We start from the raw sequence: 21,973 nt of genomic DNA on the forward strand, positions 1-21,973 counted from the left end.
GTTTTTAAGGTCTTTTCCACGCTCTAATATTGGGATTTATTAGATTATCGTTACACTTTTTTCCCAGAGCCTTGTAGATTTGACATGATTTTTTTTCTATTTACATGCAGGTGCAAATGTTACATGTTTCTGCATCACAAATTCCCTGATTGTGAGCAAAGATTTTTGTGTCACCTTGCCATTCAAAAATGCAAAATATACCTCATTTCGGTGCAGAAGCCATCCCCTCCACCCTTTGTGGAGCTTCCTGCAAAAAGCAGCAGTGTGAGCAGGTCTTCAGTCTCTGCTCTGTTTCTTTTAAAAATAAAGTACTAAAGTGTTGTGCTGGAAATTATGCTACTAAGTGTTACATGTGGTAGGTGTGAATATATGTTTCAATAGTTCCAGGCACAAGACCAAAACCTTCCCCAGAATTAGCTGAGTTTTCAGCTATAAGCTAACAGTTCTACGAATAGGTAAAAAGACCAGTTTGGGAGCATGCTGTCTCTAAGGAGCTGGATGGTTGTGTTCCCATTGAAATTTAGGGCCGTCCCTTGAATGGTCAGCTGATTTTAAGTAGGATCAGGCCCAGGGAGAATTATCTGGCCACTGAGAGTTCCCTTTCCTAAAACCTACAAGTCTAGGCTCTGACAGGAGCAGTTAGACCTCATGGCAATTTCTTCTGTCTGAGCTGACTTGCATTTCATCTCTATGTAATGGGTACATTTGGGTTTCGTTTTGATGAAAATGATTATAGTCCTGCGAAGGATCGCTTAGTAGCAACGTCAGTTTTGCAGAAGTGGAGGGTGCAGTCACTGTCACATAATAGACACCATCACTATTCCATATGCTACACAGAAGAGCAGGTCCATCTATATGACAGAGGTCAGCTCGGAGGAAGGAGAGCAGCACGAACAAGATGACCAGTGGCAACTGTTGGGGACATGGCTGGTATAGTGACTTGGAGCGCTGTGCCCCTTCTAAAGGGAACAGCTGTGTTATGGGCTGAATTGTGTTCCTCCAAAATTCATATGTAGAAGCCTTAAACCCCAGTACCTCAGAAGGTGATTATATTTGAAGATAGGGCCTTTAAAGAGGTGATTGAGTTAAAAGGAGGTCATGAGGGTGAGCTCTAATCCAAAGTGACTTGGGAAATCCTTATAAGAAGAGGAGATTGGGACCCAGACAGGTACAGAGGGAAGACCAGATGTGAAGATACAGTGAGAAGCCGCCCATCACTGAGAAGGCAAGCCAGGGAGTGAGGCCTTAGAAAAAAGCAATCCTGCCGACACCTTGATCTCAGATTTCTAGCCTCGAGAATTGTGAGAAAATATGTTTTCTGTCCTTTAAGCCACTCAGTCTGTGGGACTTTGTTATGAAAACCCTAGCAAACTGACAAGTCTCAACTCGGCACTGCCAATTTTGTGCTCCAGTTGGGGATGCAGACCTAGAATCACCAAGTATTTTAGGTTTTAAGAGAGTTTAAGAATCTTTTGTTTGGGGGGGCTGGCCCCATGGCCTAGCGGTTAAGTTCAGCATGGTCTGCTCCAGCAGCCTGGGATCGGTTCCTGGGAGTAGACCTGCACCACTTGTTCCAAGCCATGCAGTGGCGGCAGCCCACATACAAAATAGAGGAAGATTGGCACAGATTTTAGCTCAGGGCGAATCTCCCTCAGCAAAAAAAACCCCAAAAAACAAATAATACCTTTTTGCTTTTTAAGTGTTGGTAGCAGGGCTGGCTTCATGGACACATGACCTGTGCAGTCACACAGGACCCCATACTAAGAAAGGCCTCCACTTTTAGTTGAATGTTCTACTGTTACCATCTTCAGATTCTTAAATTTTGAACAAGAGGCCTGCATTTTCATGTTGTGCTGGGCCCCACAAACTACGTGGCCAGTCCTTGTTGACAACTCATACAAATTTTAAATGACATGCAGATTAGGAGTATGGGGACTGAAACAAAGGCTGTCTGAGGCTGGATGCAGCCTAGGACACTGGTATGAATTTTTTGTCGCTAACTAGATTAAGACTTCCCATTCTCTGAGAATCCCTAAGAAGGAATTTATGGAGCCCAGAAGTTTTCTGAGGATGGGAGGAAAGGCACAGATGTGTGTGTGATTCCCCAAGATTCTGCATGAGCCAGTGTGGCCCTGACCAAGGCTTTTTTTCTCCCTGGGATGGACAATGAGAACCCCACAATAGGAATATGTGGAGGAAAGGCGCAACACAAGAAACACAGCGTTTGGTTTGGGGTGGAGCGCTGGGTTGGACCCTGCATATGGCCGATGCTGGAAGCTCTCCCAGACTTAGCCAGGAGCCACCAAGTTGGGCTTTGGGCAACTGGATCTGAGGGTTCTCCAGTATGACCAGCAGGATCTGAGGGGCAGTGCAGCCCTGAGTAAAAACGACAGAGAGACACAGCAAGTAACAACAGGGAGAGGGGACTGACCAGACTCCAATTTTCTGCCTGCAGTTTGTGAGCCCACTTCCTACTCCTTTGGGCCCAGCCAGTCCCAGGATTCTTGAGGGGTCTTCAGCTGGGCTGTGTTAGGAGGGCTGAGCAGCAAGAGGGAAATCTGGGCTGCCTGTTTCAAGGTGGACCTGAGCACTTAATTGCAAATAAATGAGAGACGCCAGCTCACGGTGCATGCCATACCAGTCGATTCAAATCTCGAAGGAAAGTTCTGCCGCTGGTGAAAGGAGCATCAGTCATCAGTGAGCAGAGTCACAGGGATGTTATGAAGAGATCCTGTTTGGAAGGATATGCATTGATTTATGGCCGCTCACTGAAAATATTATAGCGGGACGTTTGGTCAGAAGGGCTGCTTTTCTAGTTCTATTTCTGCCCAGGACTGGCTAACTGGAGAGTGTAAATTTTAAAAGAAGTAATTTCTTATGCACATTTATGCAGACTCCCTCAGAGGAATGAGTGAAAGACTGCTTGAGACACTGCATTTCTTGGAAGAAAGTTGCTATATAAATTAATATAGAGCTTTGTTTTTTCCTCGCAGGTCTGCAGGACACACTGAAGAACTCCCCCAGGTCATGCAAGGGAGAAAATGAGCCTCTCTACTGGCCTCTAGCAGGGAAGCTAAAATTTTCCCCCTTTTTCCTGCAAGTTTCCTGAACCCCATGACTCTGATTTCAGGTCAGAGAGGAAGGCTTTATTGTTATTATGCTGTATACTTTGCATATGGGGAGTCCCTGAGGGAGCGTTGTGATGGAGTAATTATTGTGAGCCTCTTATGGGCAGGCCAGGACTTCAGTGTAGCAGAGGGAATTCAGTCCCACCTGCACAGTGGTCTGTGGGCCCCCCCGCCAGCTCCTACTTTCTCCTGACAAACAGCGCCCTCCTCCTTTGCCCAGGAGTTGGTGAGCAGAACTCCTCCTCTGGGCTGAGCCACTTCCAGGATTCTTAAGGGGTTGGGGAAGTGACCCAACATTTAAGAGGATTGAAATTCTACACGTGGCATTTCTGACTTAATTCCTAAATGGCACTTCCCTTAAGCATGTGGAAGATAAGAAACTTTGCTAAAAATTTTAACTTGAAAGACTATTGGTTTAAGAGAAATGAAAACTATGTTCACATAAAAACTTGTCCATGAATGTTCACAGCAGCATTATTCATAATAGCCAAAAAGGGGAAACAATCCGTATACCTATCAACTGCCGAATGGACAAACAACCTGTGGTATATCCACACAATGGAATACTATTTGGCAATAGAAAAGGAATGAAAGATTGATACCTGCTGCAAGATTGATGAACCTTAAAACATTTTGCTAAGCGAAAAAAGCCGGTCACAAAGGAACACACATAGTATAATTCCACTTATTTGAAATTTCTAAAATAGGCAAATCTATAGAGACAGAAAATAAACTAGTGGTTGCTGGGGTCTGGGGGTCAGAGTGGGGGCATTGGAAGATGACACTATAGTGGTGCAGAAGTTTTTTGGGGGGTGGCTGATGAAAATGTTCTAAAATGAATTGTGGTGAAGGTTGAACAACTCGGTGAATGTACCAAAAACCATTGAATTTTGCACTTTAAATGGGTGAATTGCATGGTGTGCAAACTATATCGCAATAAAGCTGTTAATTTTTTTAAATGATACTTTTTAAAAGACCATTGGTCTTTATCTCTCTTGCTGAAGCCGATCACCTTGGGATAAATGTGTCTAGGCTTAAAAACAAATGTTACGAGCTAAGTAAAATGAGAATGTGAAAAATATTGATTTTCCCTTAGGTGGAGAGAGTGATTTGCAGATCCATGGATAGCCATAATACTTGTACTTGTAACTGCTCTGAACTTTGCTGAAAATTTTTTCCTTAGCCTGAAATCATTAAAATATGGGATACTGAAGTGGCTTTGTTGCTTTTCTCTTCCCAATATTCCATTTCCCTTCCTTGGGTAATAGCACCCTGATTTTCTCTTAAGGAACGTAGTTCCTGAGGTTTGAATATTGTTGACCCTGCCTCTTAGGCTCTGTGATTCAGGCCTGATCAATCAGCCAATTCTATCCAGTGGTGTGTTGGAGCTGGCTCAGACCAGCTCATCCAAACCAACTGGTAAATTTTCAGGAATGTTGTGAGCCAATTGTTAAACATAGTCACTATTAAAATTTAAAGTATATGAATTTATAATTAAATAAATTACATTTAAAGCAAAGTTAATAAGCACACAAAACTCATCACTTCCTAATTATTTAAGTACATTTTACTGTTATCTTTGCTTTTGAGGTTACTTACATCTAGGGGATCTGTATGGTGGAAGTAATGTACAATGATGTGCTGCTATGCATCCCTTCCCAATTCCAGGTTTGGTGACTTTCCATTGGTAGCTTGAAGTTGGCCATGGTGGCAGTATTTATACTACAGATATAGAGTATCTAGAATACTGTATATCAGGGCTTCCCCTTTTCTGTCAAGACGAGTGTTCAACATTTACTAGGTGTAGTGAGTTGAATGGTGCCCAAAGATGTGTTTGCATCCCAACCCCTGGAATTTGTGAATATGACTTATGTGGCAAAAGGGTCTTTGTAGCTGTAATTAAGTTAAGGATCTTGAGATGAGATCACCACGGATCATCCCTGTGGGCCCTAAACACTATCATATGTGTCCTTATTAGGTGAGGCAGGGGGAGATTTGATACGCACAGAGGAGACACACAGATAAGAGGCGGCGGCAGCGTGACCTTTCAGATAGAGAGTAGATTGGATTGCTGCCACCACAAACCAAGGAATGCTTGGAGTTACCAAAAGTTGGAACAGAATCTCGCATAGAGCCGCTGGAGGGAGCACAGCCCCAGTGACACCTTGATTTTGGATAACTGGCCTCCAGAAATGTGAAAGAATAAATTTCTCTTGTTTTAAGCCACCAAGTTTGTGATAATTTGTTATAGCAGCTGCAGGAAACTAGTATACCAGCATACCACTGCAGCACTACTATTTGGCTCAGGGACGGTCATGTGACCCAAGCCAGGACAGGGGAGGTCAGTTTCTATTGTAAAACAAACACTCTCCTTCTCCTGGGGATTGTGAGGGCTTCCATCTTTGCCACCATATTTGCCTAAGAATGAAAACAGCAGAGAAAGTGGTAAAGTTGGGATCAAGAAAGAAAAAGAGGCAGCCATTCCAGACAACATTGTCTGAGAGGCTAGATCTATTCTCCTACTGGAATTTTTTGTTACATGAACAAATTAATTTCTTTTTAAATCAAGTTCCTAAACAATATAGACATGTTAATTTTCAGAGAATATTTAAAAGTGCTCATTTGCACAGGCAGGATTGTAAATAACATACAATTGTTATCATTTTATCAGTTACTATTTAAATCAGGCATGACTAACAGTCAGGAAAATATACACCAAACAGTGAACGATCTGAGATCTGCCTGAATTCAATCATGGTCATTTGTTCCACAAACACTTATTAAGTCCAACCATGTCAAAAGGATTCTATTCAGGACGGATATCCATCCGTTTAAGAACTTACAATTTATTTGCCAGTCAGGAGTTTAGTATAGCTCATAGTTATTGAGATCACCGACAGTATTAACTTCTCATTATGTAGTCCATATTTTTCTAGACAGTACTAAATTCATGTAATTTCGTTATTTTTCCGAAAGAGAATTTGTTTAATGCACAATTAAAATATTTTAACTTCTTTATGAGATTAGATTTAAGTGCTTTCTCAAATCATAAAAAAATCTTTTGGCAAATTGAATGTTTTGGGTTGGTAAAATATAGTGATATTCAGTGACATCGTACCTTTGGTCATTTTGTACCTTTCAGAAATGTTTATTTTCCATTATCGTTAGTAATTTTTTAGTGTGGACAAGCACATTTCTGAAAGGAGCAGAAAATCCTAGTGACAGACATCCTGAATTGAACTATTTTTAAAGTAAAAAAATCTTATTACCTTCAGCATTTCTATCTTTAACAATTTTTCCAATTCAAGAGATTTAAAATTAATTTTATTCTCTATTATCCTATTTCTTACCACTACTTTCAAATACTTTTGTTTTTTGATTAGCACATTTTGGATGAATTCCCAGTCAACTTTTTAAATCTAATTAAACTGAGCTAAGTCTAACTCAGATAGCATTTATGGTCAGTTTCCTGATAGCTGATTAACTGGCAGGTCATCTTTGTGAATCCTAAAAAAAGAAAAAAGTTTCCTGAGGGTTGCTTGTTGCTAAAAGAACCATTACTAATACCGATGTCACTAGCATCAGTAAACTAATGCCCATTTGTCTTGACTTGAAATGGAAATGAACTTTCAAATGCAAATATCCAAATACTATTCTTTAGCACTTTATATTTGCTAGTAGCATTACTTATCAAAAAGAGAATTGTTTTGAGTGTTTTCAAGGCAAAAAAAAAAAAAACCACACACACCTAACAAACCATCAAACACATAAAGCAGCAGCAAGCAAACCACACACACACACACACACACACACACACACACACACGGCATAGGGAATAAAAGATTTCAATAAGGACATATAGCATACGCTAATCAAGCAATAATAATTCAAGTCCACTCTCCTTCCAATCTAGAACAATCCTCCTCTCTTTGCTTCAAAAAAGTAGCCACCAAAATCTTTTGGGAGACTAGGATCATTATCAATATGGATTTAAAGGAAAACATGAGAAAATAAACACATCTTTCAGATTCTCCATTTTTATAGCACCATAGAAGCATAAACTGAAAATTGGGAACTCATCAAGTTCACCAAAGACAGAGGTAAACAGACTCAAAATAAGTGTTTAGGAAACTACTTTCCGTTAACAGGAGCAGCATTTAATTGTTATTCATTCTTGATAATGCTGGCTAAAGAAAACCCGGGCAAGTTCTCTTTTTTCCTAAAGCTAAAAAGAAACTCACCACAAAAGTTGAAATACAAGGAACCAGGAAAAAAAAATCAGTGATTTGTTTCCTCATGGCAACAAGAATTTCTTTACACTAAATTCTTTTCATCATGGAAAACACTGATAGAAATCTAGGTGAATGAATGTAATTAAGTAGTTGTGTGGCTCCAAGTCTAAAATGCTTTTTTTCCCCATCAAACACCTCAACATTTGCCCAGGAACTGGAGGAGAGAGACGGCCTTCTAAGAGTCAGGCCGTCGACATTTCAAAGCTGCCTGGACAAAGGCTTGGAATGACTACAGTAGTGAACTCTCCTGCCTTGGACCCGAATCTAGATTGATGACCTAATACATCTTTTCCAACTCTGCCTGCCATAGTTTTATGAGCATCAAGAACTGGGCGGCTGCCACTGTCAACAAAGAGAGCTTCTCCAGAACTTGTACATCCACAAAAACTCAAGTATCCCCAAAAGAGCATAGATCACTCAGTCTCCCAGGCTCAGGGTGCTGCCTCTAGCTTTTGCCACATGGGAAATGGAAACTCCTCCTTGGCACAATAATTCTTAAAGAAAAGGAAGTGTTGCCCGTTACTCTCCGTGTTATCTTGGTTTAAGAACTCTGAGTCAGAGCCGAGCGGATTGCTGAGAAGCTAATGAAGCTTAGTTTAAGGACTTCTCCTTCTCAGGGGCCCCTTCCAAAATCCTGTACCTAATTTAGCATTTGGAATTTTTCATTCTTTTTATTAAAAGAGTCCCCTTAATTGTATAAGCCATAGACTCTACCTCCCCCGAAAAAAACGAGCATCTGCTCCTGAGCTAGATAAATTGCACCAAATCTCAGCTTGATAAAAGTGTAAAAATTAAACACAAACTTCTCTTTGTTCTTTTATGCACATCTCCCACCCCCAGGAAGTCACCATCAAGGATGAGACCTCTTCCTGTGAGTCTCTGCTCTTCAGATGTCCTCTCAGTTACAGCAGTGGTTCAGAACCTGTCTGCAACTTACGTTTATACTCCTTAGACTCTCTTTAAGAACACTCCGTTGTGGGCTTATTATTATAATGGCTTATAGACTCTAAAGGACAGAAAAATTTCCATGCCTGGTCCTCCTTTTCGTTGAGCAGCCTCACTGTTCCAATGTCAGCTAAGTTTTGTTTTCCAGTAAAGTTGACGGATTTGAACCAGGCTTCCACACTTTCCTAACAGGACTCTCAAGGGACCAAGCCACAGGAACATTTATTTTTTCTGATTACAAAAGTAATGGCATATATATATGTAGACATATATATATATATAGACGTATAGACATATATATATACATACACACACACATAAATAACTTGAAACATTGTATAATATATAGCATAGAAAGTGAAAATCCTCCATAATCCCACACAGCTGAGAAAACCAGTTAACGTTTTTCGAGGCATGTATTAAAATTTTGTTTATTTTACAAAAATGGGATTATACTCTTGACTCTGAAGCGTGCTATTTTCCACTTAGCAATATGTCTTAGCCATCTTCCCATGACAGTCTGTAAAAAGGGATCTTCATTTTAATCTTCTTTTTAGTGGCTCCATGGTATTGTACTGTGTGGCTGAACCATACTTTCCTTAACCAATTGCCTGTTAACGCACATTTTGGGTTCTTTCCACTTTTCCCTGTAACAAATATACTTGCAAACATCATTTTACACTTACATCTTTGAGCAGTTGTAGGAGTATTTCCCTATGGTGAATTCCCAGAAGGTGAATTATTACTGGGTCAAAGGGTTTGAGCATTTCATTTTTAATAGCTATTGCCAAATTGCCCTCCAATAATTTTATATTTATTTACACCCCCAACCACAGTGTAAGAAGGAGCCTTTTCCCCACTCCACTTAGCAACACTAAAATCATGCAATTTCGGGATGTCTGATGTGAGTTAGAAGTTAAGAGGTTCGGCCTGTGGAAGTTTCTGCTTTGTGAAGCTGAGAGAGACATGGAAAGTCTCCTCATTTCCTTGATAAACCCCCGCTCTGAGTGAGCCAATACCTAGACAGACATCTAGCTAATCCGAGAGGTGAAAATTCTAACACCTGATCTTGTGTCTGGCTGGATTTCTTAGAGACAATTTGTCAGTGATGCATAAGCAAATGGGTTAGTTATAGAATACTCAATAACTTAATTATTAAAGAAATATAAATTGGTCCTGACTTCCACAGTGCTGTTTTCACGTAAACAACACATTTAATCTTGCAGCATCAGAATGTTTACCTCAGCACAATCCCCCGAGAATTCAGGGAATTCACCCCTCTGTTTATTGGAGCAAAGTGATTTGAAAAACCTATTCTTTGAAGGGATGTGAAAAGTGACTTTGAGTTAGCCCTTTAAAGAAGAGCAAGATTTGCCAACATCCAGTCTTAAGGAGCTTATTTTGAGGATTACTATGGTTTACATCTCCAGAATGAGGATCATTGGGCATTAGTCTGGGAAGAAACTATAGAGGTTGTCCAGTCAAAAGATTTTCAAACTCTGCTCCACAAAGCCTTTGGAGTGGCTTCAGGGAGACAGAAGAGGTTGATGAAGAAGTAAGGCAGCCATGGGGTAAAGGTTCTTGGTATTCCTATCCTAATTCCACCACAAGAGCCCCGCTTTGATCTGTTTCATATGGTGGGTTATATATTGTGTTATCTGGAACAGGTTGATCTCTTATTTTCCTCATCTGTAAAATAGACAAGATAACAGTGCCTATTTAAGAGTAGAGAAGATTAAATCAAATAATACTATGCATGTAAAGGGCTTAGCCCAGTTCCTGCACATGCCAAGGACGCAATAAATGTTTGCTACTTTATTATTTAAGATTTTCCTTTGAAAAAGAATTCTGCTGCTAAAAAAAAATGTTTCAAAACCACCCATTTATTTTTGTCGTCTGTAAAAGGCAGTGATGATTTCAGCTGGTGTGGTTTTAGATTTTATTTATTTCCTGATTCCCAATCCAAAGGCCTCACTCTGAGACCCCAGTCCAGTTTTGTGGAGACTGCTGAGGGTGCTGAGGATCACGGGGCCTCCCACGTACCAGGCGGCTCAACTCGCCACCAAGCTGGCCAAGACCACAGCTGCTCTATCTGCGTTCCCGTTGATTCGTAGGAGAAATACGACCCTTGGAAAAGAAGTTTCCCTTGCCTTCCCTGTGGGGGGAGGACCCTGCAGGTTCACCACGAGAACTGAACATGAAAGTTATAAAATGTTAGAAATATTACCTAGTTGCCATATTTTCCATGATTTTGAGGACAATTAAATGAGTTCAGAAATGGACACAAACACTGAGACTGGCTGAATTTTCTATTCTTGGCCAGACGTTTTTAAAAGGAAGAACTTATCCAACAAACATACTCTTATCAATCCTTTTCTTAGGAAAGCCTGTCTTTGCGTAAGGGAAGTTTTCAAGTTTTCCTAATGAATCACAGACATGAGGCAGGAGGGGGAGAGCTTCCAGCATTTTCCTCTTTGAATGGTCTAACATGAGACCAAAAACCAGAGAGGAAGGAGCAACACCTTTCTGCCCAAGAACTCTTCCGTGCCAGTCCCCGTTGCTGCCTGAGAGCCAGACGTGGGTTTGGGGAGGGGCTTCTCTGTGTCAGGGCCATTTGGGGTCTGTGGTAGACTTAGGAACAAGTAGACGTAAAAGCTGTAGAATTAAGGGTTGAAAACAGCATTTAATGAAACCCCTCCCTCCAGACGCTCTTGATCAAAGTCTATCCTTGCACTAAGACAATCGATCTACAGTTGCATACATAAAATTTTGGCAACACTTTGTCCTCATTGCTTTCAACAGAGGCTTTAGACCTCTGAAACTGGGCATCGTCCCAGAATTGAGATCCAGTTGCATTACGCATACCAGAAGACACACCACCCCAGCCGAGGCCCGTGCAACCACTTTCTTTTAACCTCGCGTCTGTGAAAAATTACTTTCCAAAAAAATAAGTGAAACCCGATGTCTTCTCCGGGTGGTTATTTTTGCGCCTATGAAGTCAATAAAACTCTCCAGATTTATTAGACAGCCCTGCTGTGGAAGACAAGACCACTTCCTATTCCCTAGTAGAAATGTGTGCCTTTCCTTTCTGTAACCTTCCGACCACAGATTTTAATTTTATTCATTTCTTTTATTTTTTCCCAGAAAATTTGTCAGAACCTCTAAGATAAGTGGCTTGGCCTGCACTAAAATCTCAATCTCTGGCATCCAAGAGAGACAAAATGAACACATTTCAGGCTTCTCTAGTTTTTTTCTTTACTTCCTATTTTAGAGGGGCCCGCTTTTCTTCACATCGGAATCAGCAAGGAGGTTGGTTGTCTCTCCTTCCACCACTTGAAGCACTAAACATAACACCTACCAACAAGTTATACTCCTGCGAAAGCCCACTAACCGTGGGCTGATGACCATGATAATGACTACCAGATTCAATTCTATTTGCAACGGTATTTATTGAGCCCCTACTACGTATTCCGGGGCTCTCCTGGGTATGGAAATGCAAAGATGTAGAGGATAATGTGCATTCTCATAAGGAGCTTAGAATCTAACAGGGGAAATAAACATGTTAACAAGTAAAAGTCATTTAGTGTGACAGATTCCATAATAAGCAGAATCCTATGGGAAACAAAGACTAGAAAATGGAAGGGCAATGAAAGGATTCCCAGAGGAGATGGTCTTGGGCTATGTTTAAAGATGAGCAGAAGTTCAGCAGAGAACTTGGAGAAGGGCATACCGAGCAGAGGGACTAGCAAGTGCAGAGGATCAGAGGTGTGAAATAGCATGGCATCTTCAGGAACTAAGTTCCGTGCTTTGGGAATGAAAGTCAAAATGTTGTAAGCAACCTGTGTTCATACATGAATGTGGGTATATTTTTTAGGTGATGGGGAACCCCTGACTGGTTAAAGGCTTGGAGCAATTGTAACATGATCAGGAGAGGGAGGCCAAGTGGCTGAGTCCCACCCAGGGGAGAAATGAAGAGAGCCTGAACAAGACCAGTGTGGAGGAACAAGACCAGGAATGGAGAGGAAGATTTAGAGCAATAGCAAAGAGGAACACGGAAAAAGGGAGTAGAGTGGTAAAGATTCCCACTCCAGAATGACTTTTAAGCAGTTGTGTTCCATTATTTAAGAGTCAAAATTATCTCCCAAATGCTTTTAATTCTAAGTTATTAACTCATTAAATTTTTTTCTCCACCTACTTCCGAAACTGATTTGAGGTAGGAAAGAAATTCTGTAGGTGGAGGCAGGGCTACCCTGTGTGACTGTGTAGCCTTGGCCATCTACGAACTGATGGAGAGCATTTGTAGAACATTCTTCCTTGTTTAGACATTCTGTCATTCAGTCATTTAAGGAAATTCATACCAGTGCGGTCTTGACTAGCTGGAGTTTTGATTATCCTCATGTTAATATGCCATATATCTCAACTGTCACCTTGGATAACAACTTCTACTTCATTTACTTATATTTTAGGGCATAAGGGGAGATGATGCTCTTGTCTACATCACTCCTGTGGTTTTGGCAAAAGAAAGGAGACAAAGTGCAGCAATTTGGGAGTCAGGCAACTCTTGGTTTGTGCCCTTTGAACTTGGGCAAGGAACCTAAGCTCAGTTTCCTCAACTGTGTAATGGGGCAACATTACTATCTACCTCATAGATTTGGTGTAAAAATTAAATAAGTCAATGAATTGGCACATAGTAAGTGACAGGTTGTTAGCGCTCTCTGTGGTGTCATGGGCTGCGCTGGGTGCTTGATATATAGTATCTCATTGCAATCTTCTAGTTTGACAGAAAAGGAAATTTCAGCTCTTTGAGGGCAGGGTTTATTCACCATTAGATTCTCAGTCCCCAGAATAGTGGCAGGCTCAAAGCACATAAGTGTCTTGCTAGGAGGGATTAAATAATAACCTCTCCAAAGTCAAACAGCTAGCTAGTAGCATGACCAGGATTAAGACCCATGTCTGCCTGATTCCAAGCCCAGTGCTTTTTAATGATTTCCAGTTTTATTGCATAAAAGAAAATGACATGGAAGCTGGTTGAATTGCTGCTTTGTGCCTTCTTTTAATACCAGTTTTCAAATTATTTAATTATCATCAAGTTAGGGTTCTCAGGATAAGCAGTTTCCATCTACATCATGTAAAAGTCATTTTCAGAGCATTTCTACATGAGTCAAGCTCCTGGCTGATCATCCATCCTTCTTGAGCCCCAGTGTCAGTTTTTAATGCTTCCTTGGCAAGGCTCACCTTCCAGAGTCTTCTGAAGGCACTATAACATCTCCAAGCCAGAACTCATCAACCAGCCCCCACCTCTCCCTTCCCCCTTATCCACCCTCCCAAAGCCCCGCTTGCCCTTATGTCTTGATAGGTGGTATTTTTATCCAACCAGGCACTCAAGTTAGAGATTTTGGATTCAATCTTTACTCCTCCCATTTCCCATACCCAATTGGTCACCAAGTTTTATTGTTTCTGCCTCAAAATGGGTTTTCAAATCTGGCTTTTCCTTTCCATCTCAGCTGCCACTCTGTTATTCAGTACTTCACCATCCTTTACCTGAAGAATTTGGACAGCTTCCTAATTGACCTTCGGTTCCGTCCCTCAGCAGCCTTTTGAAGGCAAAATTATCTTCCTGTAACATATGGCAGATCAGACACTCTCCAGCTCTAAAACCTTTGGCGATGCTCCTTCACCTGCAGGGTTATGCTCCCTACTATGTAATATTGTATTTAAAACCAAGCCCAATCAGATTTTCCTGCCGCTCTCTTCGTGTGTCCTTGGCTTTAGCGACACTGAACCGCTCACTAGTCCCCAAACACCCAACACACTTTAGGACTTTGTGCTTCTCTTCAAGTTGCTTTCTCTGCCTAGAATGCCTCCTTTTTGGCCTTGAAAACTGCTTATTCCTTAAGGCTCAACCCAGCATCACATATGTGGTGGGGCCCTTTCCACCCTCCCCCATCTGACTTAAGGAAAACAAATGGCTCCCCCTTTGCATTCATCATAGCACTTGTAACACTTTTGTTAAAGTTAATTCTTTATGTATTAATGGTTCATGGAGCCTTATGGTCAAGGACTACTTAATTCATTGATGTAGCCCCGATCCCAAAATAAGGATACTTAAGTTTTTCCTAATTAAGGAAAAAGAGCACATTGGTTCTTTAAAAATTAAGTGAGTAACTGTACTTGGTAAAAGGGAGAGAGATCAGGTAGAAGGTGGGATAACATCAAATGTTTGGGAATTTTGGTCTAGCCCATAGTAGGTACTCAATAAATGCAAGTTAATCTATGAACAAATCTACTTTATAAACGCTTGACTTCCCTATGGGCAGAAACTTGCTTCGTAACAAAGGTAAAGAATAGCTACGAAAAGGACAGATTGGTCTCAGGACCAAATGGAACTGGAAATCTATTAAAATCAGATCACTCCTCATAGTGAAGTTTCTTCAGACTTGGATGCTTTCTTACCCTCCTGTGTGTCTCTCTCACCATAGGGTGTTTTAAAACCTTTCTTGGAATTCTATTCATTTCTTTGTTTAAAAAGTAATTTCCAACCAACTGGAGGACCAACCTTTTCTTACAGTTGTGCAAGGCCTCAGTTATCTCTGGAACTTTTGTCATCTTTTCCATCCTTATATGTTAACTTTGGAAATGAGTTTTAACTTTTTTCTTGCAGGAGATAACACTAGTGTAAAGAACTGTAATACTAAAAATGTCACAGTTTCTCAGTTTTTTGGGGTGTATAGTCTACAAATCCCTCATGAGGGGTGTTCCTTCTTAGACAAGACCTGTTCTGAAGAAAGTCACATCTCACTGGATGGGGAGCCAGGGGCTCTAAGTTCTAGTTCTGACTCTGCCACTGGTCACTTGAATGATCTTTGGGCAGGTCACTTGAACATTAGTCCTCTCCTCTGTCTCAGGAATGGAAAAGCTTGTGAATTTGGAGCACCTAGGCCAGATTTGGACCACAGAAGCCCATTGTTTGCCCCTTATGGTGTTTGAATGAGGTGACAATTTAATTGGGAGTTTTATATAAGAACACAGGTTTTTATTTTCCCTTGAGAAATCAGGAGATCTGGCCACACGGGTCCTACATTCCTACTCAGTTTGTAGTGCCTACCCCATTTAACAGGTCACGGGCTCTCCAGAGCCCCAAGTAACCTCATCATTTTCTATTGTCCTTCTGGCTGCCCCACACAGAGGTAAAATACCAGTTGCTATTTGTCACTGTACTTGTACTCGAGGGTGATATTAAAAATATTTAACTACTAAGGCATGGGGACTGACCCATCAGCACTGTGCCTTTGTATTAGAACAACATCCTGGAGATGCCCTGCTCTCCCCAGCTGCCGGACCCAAGAGCTCTGGGAGAAAAGGCAGGGGTGGCCATCACTAGTGGTCTGACAACAGCATCTATATGCCAATTGGCTATTGATTATGCTAACCTCAGGTGCATACCACCTGAATGTCAGCCCTGCTTGAACAGTTGTTTTCTCAGAGTGGAGAGATATTTTCAATAAGAAACATGGGTACAGGGATATAAGAAAAGAAAACTAGATAGAAAGGGCAGAATGATTTTTTTTTTACCCTTGGTTGCTTTGTTCATTTACCAACTGGCCGCTACAGCCTCTGAGCTTGATTTCCTGGTACCAACCAATCTATAAACTCTTTTCCAGCCTAAGCATAAGGAGCCTCTAATTTTATCCATTTTATAAATGGAGTGAAAATTTTGCAAATCATCTTGAAGAGAGGGCATTGTACAGAATTTATATAAGGTCTAAAACACTGTTAGAAATAATAAATCACCAATAAATTATCTCCATTTTCTTATTGGGCTTTTCAATTTTAAAAGCACTCTGATGTTCTTTTTTTTTTTCCTTTTTTAATTTAGCCGTGGCTATTTTTCAAATGGAATTAATGACCAAAAGCTAGCCTCATTCTCTAATTACAGTAAGAGACACTAGACAGGAGTTGTTCCAGACACTGACCCATCTTGGCTCAGGGAGAGGCTCTGGGCAGTTTTACTATGTGCTGGCTTAGTACCTGAGGCCAGGAAACATCTGTTATAACATGCGGTCCAGCGGGTGCTCTGCTTAATTATGAAATGGCATTGCAGTGTCCCTTTGAGTTGGCTGGCCTTAGCTTCTAATGCTATGCACTACCAAGCAAAATGCAATTCTTGATGTTCTCTTAACTGAATATCCAACTCAAGTTTTGAATTGCTTTGGGAAGAGTGAAAAAGTTAAACCTTTGCCCTCGGGGGAAAAAGGTATGGAAAAAACAAAGAAATGCTTTCTAAAAGCAATTGAGAAGCTTAGATATGAGTGGGCATCGCTTCTATAGGGACTGGGGGAGCTGATTCCCAAATGACTCCCACTTCTAGAATGAACTGTTTATGTTGTGCTTCCTCCTCTCCATTTCAAACTGGAATCCTGTTTGGAAGGTCAAGGACAATGACAATTGAGAAGCAAAGAGAACACTGGAGAAGAGTGGAGGAATGCTTGGAACACCAAAAGGCTCATTCACCTTGAATAAGAGGACACATTTCTGTAATGAGTTCATGCACTCAGTTATGGCCTAGGACTCAGAATTTATTCTCGGAACATGAACACTTGGGAATTCTTCATAATGGCGTGAATCTCTTATTAGCCGTACAAGAACTCATCTTCCCGAATCCTCTTATACACGGATGGGAGAATAGACCCCTTGTTGGCAGTGTCTGCTTAGAATATCTTTTGTCTCATAGCTTGTTGTAATCACTTCCAGACCAGTGGTATATTTATGATTTACATCATGTTACAGAGGAAGAAGTCTTAAGGATTTTTTTTCTCTAAATCTTTCTGAATTACTATTTTAGACTCATTGCCAGGTTTTTTTTTTAAAGGGGAAGTTGATGAACTTTTAAACATGTCATTACATGCTCCGAAATAGCAACTCTTTGTTCTTTCAAAGTTTCTTGTGGAAATTTAAAGGGCTGTGGGTGTGTGTTGAGAAACAGGTAGAGAAGGAAATGGGTAAAAGGGGACACTTGAGGTTCACTGACAAAGTTAAACACATATTTTGTGTTTCGGTTAGAACAAAAGTTGGCAGATTTGGGGAATCTTACCTAACATTTGGGGTGGGTTTAGGAAGGGCAGCTCTCCATTCATTTTTAATCATGTTTCAATAATTAGAGCTAGCAACAGAAGGGTTAAGCCCTAAAGCAAGGAAATATCTCCAAGTCAGAAAACAAAGGGAAACTTGCATATTTCTGAAGATGACATTGGATCAGCCTGTGGATTTCAAGCAATTATGCTATATTATGATTCCCACTGAGTATGCACTAGTTGGAATACTGTTCTTTTTCTTTCTCCATGTCCCAGGGTTGTACACTGAAAGAGCCCTGTTCAACTTCGCATGTCAGATTTTTGAAGGAAAAATTATAGTAAAATATGTTTAAAACAGTGGGGCCTTATGTGAGTGAACACAACATTTTCCAAGGCTTTCAAAAATCCTTTTGTTAAAAATATGGTTTTTATTTTGTTTCTTTTTTTCTTTCTTTTTAAATTTTTTTTTTGTGTGTTCAAGCGTTTACCTCCTTCTTCCTGGAGAAAAGAAGAGAAAAGTTGCAAAGGCTATCCATAACACAGCCTACCCTTAGGGCCTGGGGACTCAACGATGGATTTGTTTTAAATGAGACACCCCACACGGAAAATAAACAAGTGAGAAAAGTTCATCTGTGTATATAACTTCATTTCAACAACTATGGTGACAGTCACAGTGTCTGAGTAAATGTCCCCTAGCATCATCTTGTGAGCAAAATGATTATTAATTGAGGTTTGCATGAGTTGAAAGATGGGTTGTTCCTTAAGGGTAGGAACTTTTCTAGAGTGCAAGAAACTGAAGACACAGCCCAAGGGTAGTTCTAAAAGATGACATGTCTTTTTAATTTTGAATTAATTAAAAACAAAACAAAAAGCAGGCACAGTGAAGTGCACAGAGTAGTGATGATGATGAGTGAATGTCGTATTCATTTTTTTCCATGATATTCTGTCTCCCAAAGGAAAGAGTAACTTGTTTGATCAGTTAGCAATTGCATTTAGCTCTCAATGACAGACTTGACTTTAATGGCTTAAGCACACACAGGTTATTTCTAACGTAAAAGAAACCCTACCCCTAGCTCTCTGGGGCTCATGTGGTGGCTTCTCAAAGTTATCAGAGACCCAGCCCCTTTCTAGCTCTCTGCTCTCCCATCCTTAAGCAATGATATTGCTCTAATCATCATATGTTCTCTCCAACCATGAAAGAGGACAGGGGAAGGCAAAAAGAACACCCCTCCCAGCTTGGTTAACTCACTTTAAGAAGCTTTCCCCAAAGCATCTTAGAACATTTGTGCTTACAATTCAAAACCTTTGTCACATGGCCACACTTAGCTGCAAGGGAGTCTGGGAAATGTAGTCTTTTAGAAGGAAAAATCATTACCCCAGATGAAATCAAGCTTCTATTACTACTCATAAGGGAAGAGCAGCTATTGGATAGGAAACTAGGAGTCTCTGTCAAACTCATATAAAACATCCTTAATGCCAATATATTGTCCAAGCTTACTGATAGCTTCTGTTTGAATTATGCAGTCTTTAAGGCACTAGCTTGAGAACTCAGTTTTGCATTGCTTTGGCTCAAAGTACATGGCCAAAGTGAACACTTTAGCACCTCCCTGATCCTTTCCTCCATTATTTGTGTAGTTTACCCTCAGAAGTGTTTGTATGAATAACTAAAGAGCAGAAAATTCCACATACTCTTGAGCCTCCAAATTGGGCAAATATAGTTTCCTGTCTAGAAATTATATTTAGAAATGGTTGATCTTCTGCAATCTTTTTCTTCCCCACATTGTTTTTGGAGCTCCAACTTCCTCCATCATAAAAAAGAGTGGACCTTTTAGAAAATTTCTGGGTTCATAATTAGAGAAAAGGAAGAAACCATAAAGAGTAGCACTAACTTCAGAGACACTGTTTCCTGCAGGGGTGAGCATCCTGCTCTGCCTTGAATATCCTCATGTCCCTCTTTTTTTGTGTGAGGAAGATTGGCCTGAGCTACCATCTACTGCCGATCTTCCTATTTTTGCTTGAGGAAGATTGTCACTGAGCTAACATCTGTGCCAATCTTCCTCTATTTTATGTGGGATGCCACCACAGCATGGCTTGACAAGTGGTGCTAGGTCCACGCCCAGGATCTGGGCCTGCAAACCCTGGGCCACCATAGTGGAGCACGTGAACTTAACCAGTACAATACCAGGCTTGTTCCCAACTCACTTCCCTCTTCTGTGCTGCTTAAAATTCCAGCAATTGAAGATTCAGTTTGGTTCCCAGGCACCCCCTTCTAAATATGTTGTTTTTAAAAAGAGGTAAAGTTGTTAGTAATTCAAAAATCAGTGTCAATTATTTTAACCAGATTGCTTTCCTACTAGCTATGATACACCTTCACTGAATGGGAGGTACTTATTCATCTTGTTTTTCTTCTCACTTGAGAAAGAAGACATACTCATGTCAAAAAATTTAATCTGAACAAAAAGATAGACTGTGTGAATGAGTCTCCCTTTCATCCCTGATTCCAATATTTTTTTCCTCCTTGATGCAACAATTAGGAAAAATTTCTTGTGTATATTATCCAGAGATGTATTCTGCATGTGGGAGCATACATAGGTGTTAAAACACATATACACACAATGCAAATATAAAAAATCCTTTTGTTTTTACCCAAATGATCATATACTGTGTAGCTTATTTTGTGCCATTTTTAAAAAATCTAAAATATCACTGAAGAATTTTTTTTTTATCAGCACATATATCACTACATTAAAAAAAAAAAGATTCCTTGTTAAAATAGGAGTTGTTAGTGGGGGAAAGAATTCTATATTTTTGGAGCATGGTGGTTTTTGCTTCAATATTTTACTGTGAAGGCAACAGTGTCTTAGGGCCTACGAAGGAAAATCTTAGGAGAAAGGAGAAGGATGGATTGGCCTGGGACTCTAACTCCCATGTATGACATCATTCCTACAGAAAGCAATGCCCCAAGTTCCTAATAACTAAACTGACTACACATCTAGATTCCCCAAGAACAGCCACATTTATGCCTGTTGTCCTGGTATAATTTTCAGTGGCTCCCACTTTCATTCTCAAGGTGGTCCCAGTTTGGATGACAAGTTATGTGATCACCCTCATCATAACTAATTGACAAATTAACTAGTTAGGGTCAGCTGCAGAGATTAAAAAAGACAGTCTAAATCTAGTGAGAGTGGGGGTTTGTCTGGGTGGGACCCAGGTTCAGCTACTTATAAGCAGTATGACCTGGTTAAGTTCTTTAACTACTGTTTGCCTCAGTTTCACCAGCTTTCTAAGGGGAATAATAATGGCCTCAGAGTGGTATTATAAACATTTGGTTAAATAATACCTGTGAGGGGCTTTTATCACAATGTCTGGTTCATATTCAGGGCTCAATAAATGTAGTTATTCATATTACTTATTATTTTCACCATTTTCCGCACTTCTCCTGCCAAACCACTTCATTCTTACACTGTGTAAAATTCCATTGATTGAGATTCATTTAGGTGAATAGTCATCATCTTCTAAAAATGGATTGCGAGCCAGCCCTGATGGCCTAGTGGCTAATTCGGCAATTACCGCTTCGGTGGCCCAGGTTCGCTTCCCCGTTGCTGAACCACACCACCTGTCTGTCAGCTGCCCTGCTGTCACAGCAGCTCACACAGAAGGACTAGAACAACTTACAACTAGAATATACAATCATGCACTGGGGCTTTGAGAAGGAAAAATAAATAAGTAAATAAATAAAAATAGATCGTGGTAAAGCCATTTAAGAGGAAAAAGTAGGTGACTTTAAGGCAGTAATTGTTAACTAGAGGGATCCATCTTCCCCACCCACCCCCAGCCCTACGGAAGAGAGAAATCAGAGTGTAGTTTGAAAACAGAGCAGCACTTGGTACTTCTCATTTGATTCTACTTTGGCTTTGATATTAACATTTAAAAAATTTCAATAACATTAGAGAAGGATGCGTGCATCTCATGTTTAGCAAGGGGAGATGCGTTTGAAATGACGGACAGACACCGTTGTAGCTGTTTGGACTTCATAAACAGAGCTGTATTACTCTGTTGATAATGGAATTACTTCAAAGAGAGGGCTCAGGAGAACTTACATCCAACCACGTCTCAGTACCTCTTACCATCGTGTGTAACTTTCCATACATTATTATTTCCCCCCAAAGCATTCCTGAACGCATCTCCCTCTGGCAGAAGCTACGTGTCAAACAGTGAAAGACAATTGTTTGTTCAGACAACCTGGAACCTCCTGAGGCCTTTTCGGGAAGGATAAAGAAGATTTGACTCTGAGTAGGTGTGGGAGTGGGAGGATAGAGCTATTGAAAGAGCAGAGACAGGTATTTCCCTCCGTATACATTTTCTTAAAATTGAATTAGGTTTCTGCAAAAAGCTGTTTTGCAGAATAACAACCTCTTTATGGTTTCACCAGCTGAGACATAAAAGGCTGTTTGAGGTGGGCTGTAAGTTCTGAATGCAGGTGAAAATCCCCTACTTACTGGTTACTTTAATGGAAATAAGAATGTTTTGTAAATAC

General features: G+C 40.5%; 2 protein-coding genes across 17 annotated transcripts in view; one reads left to right on the forward strand and one right to left on the reverse strand.

The window, feature by feature from the left end:
* The window catches only part of NFIB (nuclear factor I B), a 417,384-nt gene that overhangs the window by 257,118 nt on the left and 138,293 nt on the right, over positions 1 to 21,973 (reverse strand). The window lies entirely within an intron of this gene.
* The window catches only part of LOC111770177 (uncharacterized), a 166,435-nt gene that overhangs the window by 39,086 nt on the left and 105,376 nt on the right, over positions 1 to 21,973 (forward strand). For 5 of the 8 annotated variants that reach the window (XR_011431473.1, XR_011431474.1, XR_011431475.1 and 2 more), the window contains exon 3: positions 2,994 to 4,341. The exons of 2 other annotated variants lie outside the window; for them this stretch is intronic. Coding sequence is in view for 1 of the 6 variants with exons in the window: in XM_070248562.1 (XP_070104663.1) it covers positions 2,994 to 3,011 (18 nt within the window). In the remaining 5 variants the exon portion in view is untranslated. Of the gene's footprint in view, positions 1 to 2,993; positions 4,342 to 21,973 lie in introns of those variants that run through there. One more of the 8 variants, XR_011431477.1, reaches the window with a different exon arrangement.

Source organism: Equus caballus, chromosome 23 (assembly GCF_041296265.1).
Source record: "Equus caballus isolate H_3958 breed thoroughbred chromosome 23, TB-T2T, whole genome shotgun sequence".
In the NCBI taxonomy this organism is placed as follows: Eukaryota; Metazoa; Chordata; class Mammalia; order Perissodactyla; family Equidae; genus Equus; species Equus caballus.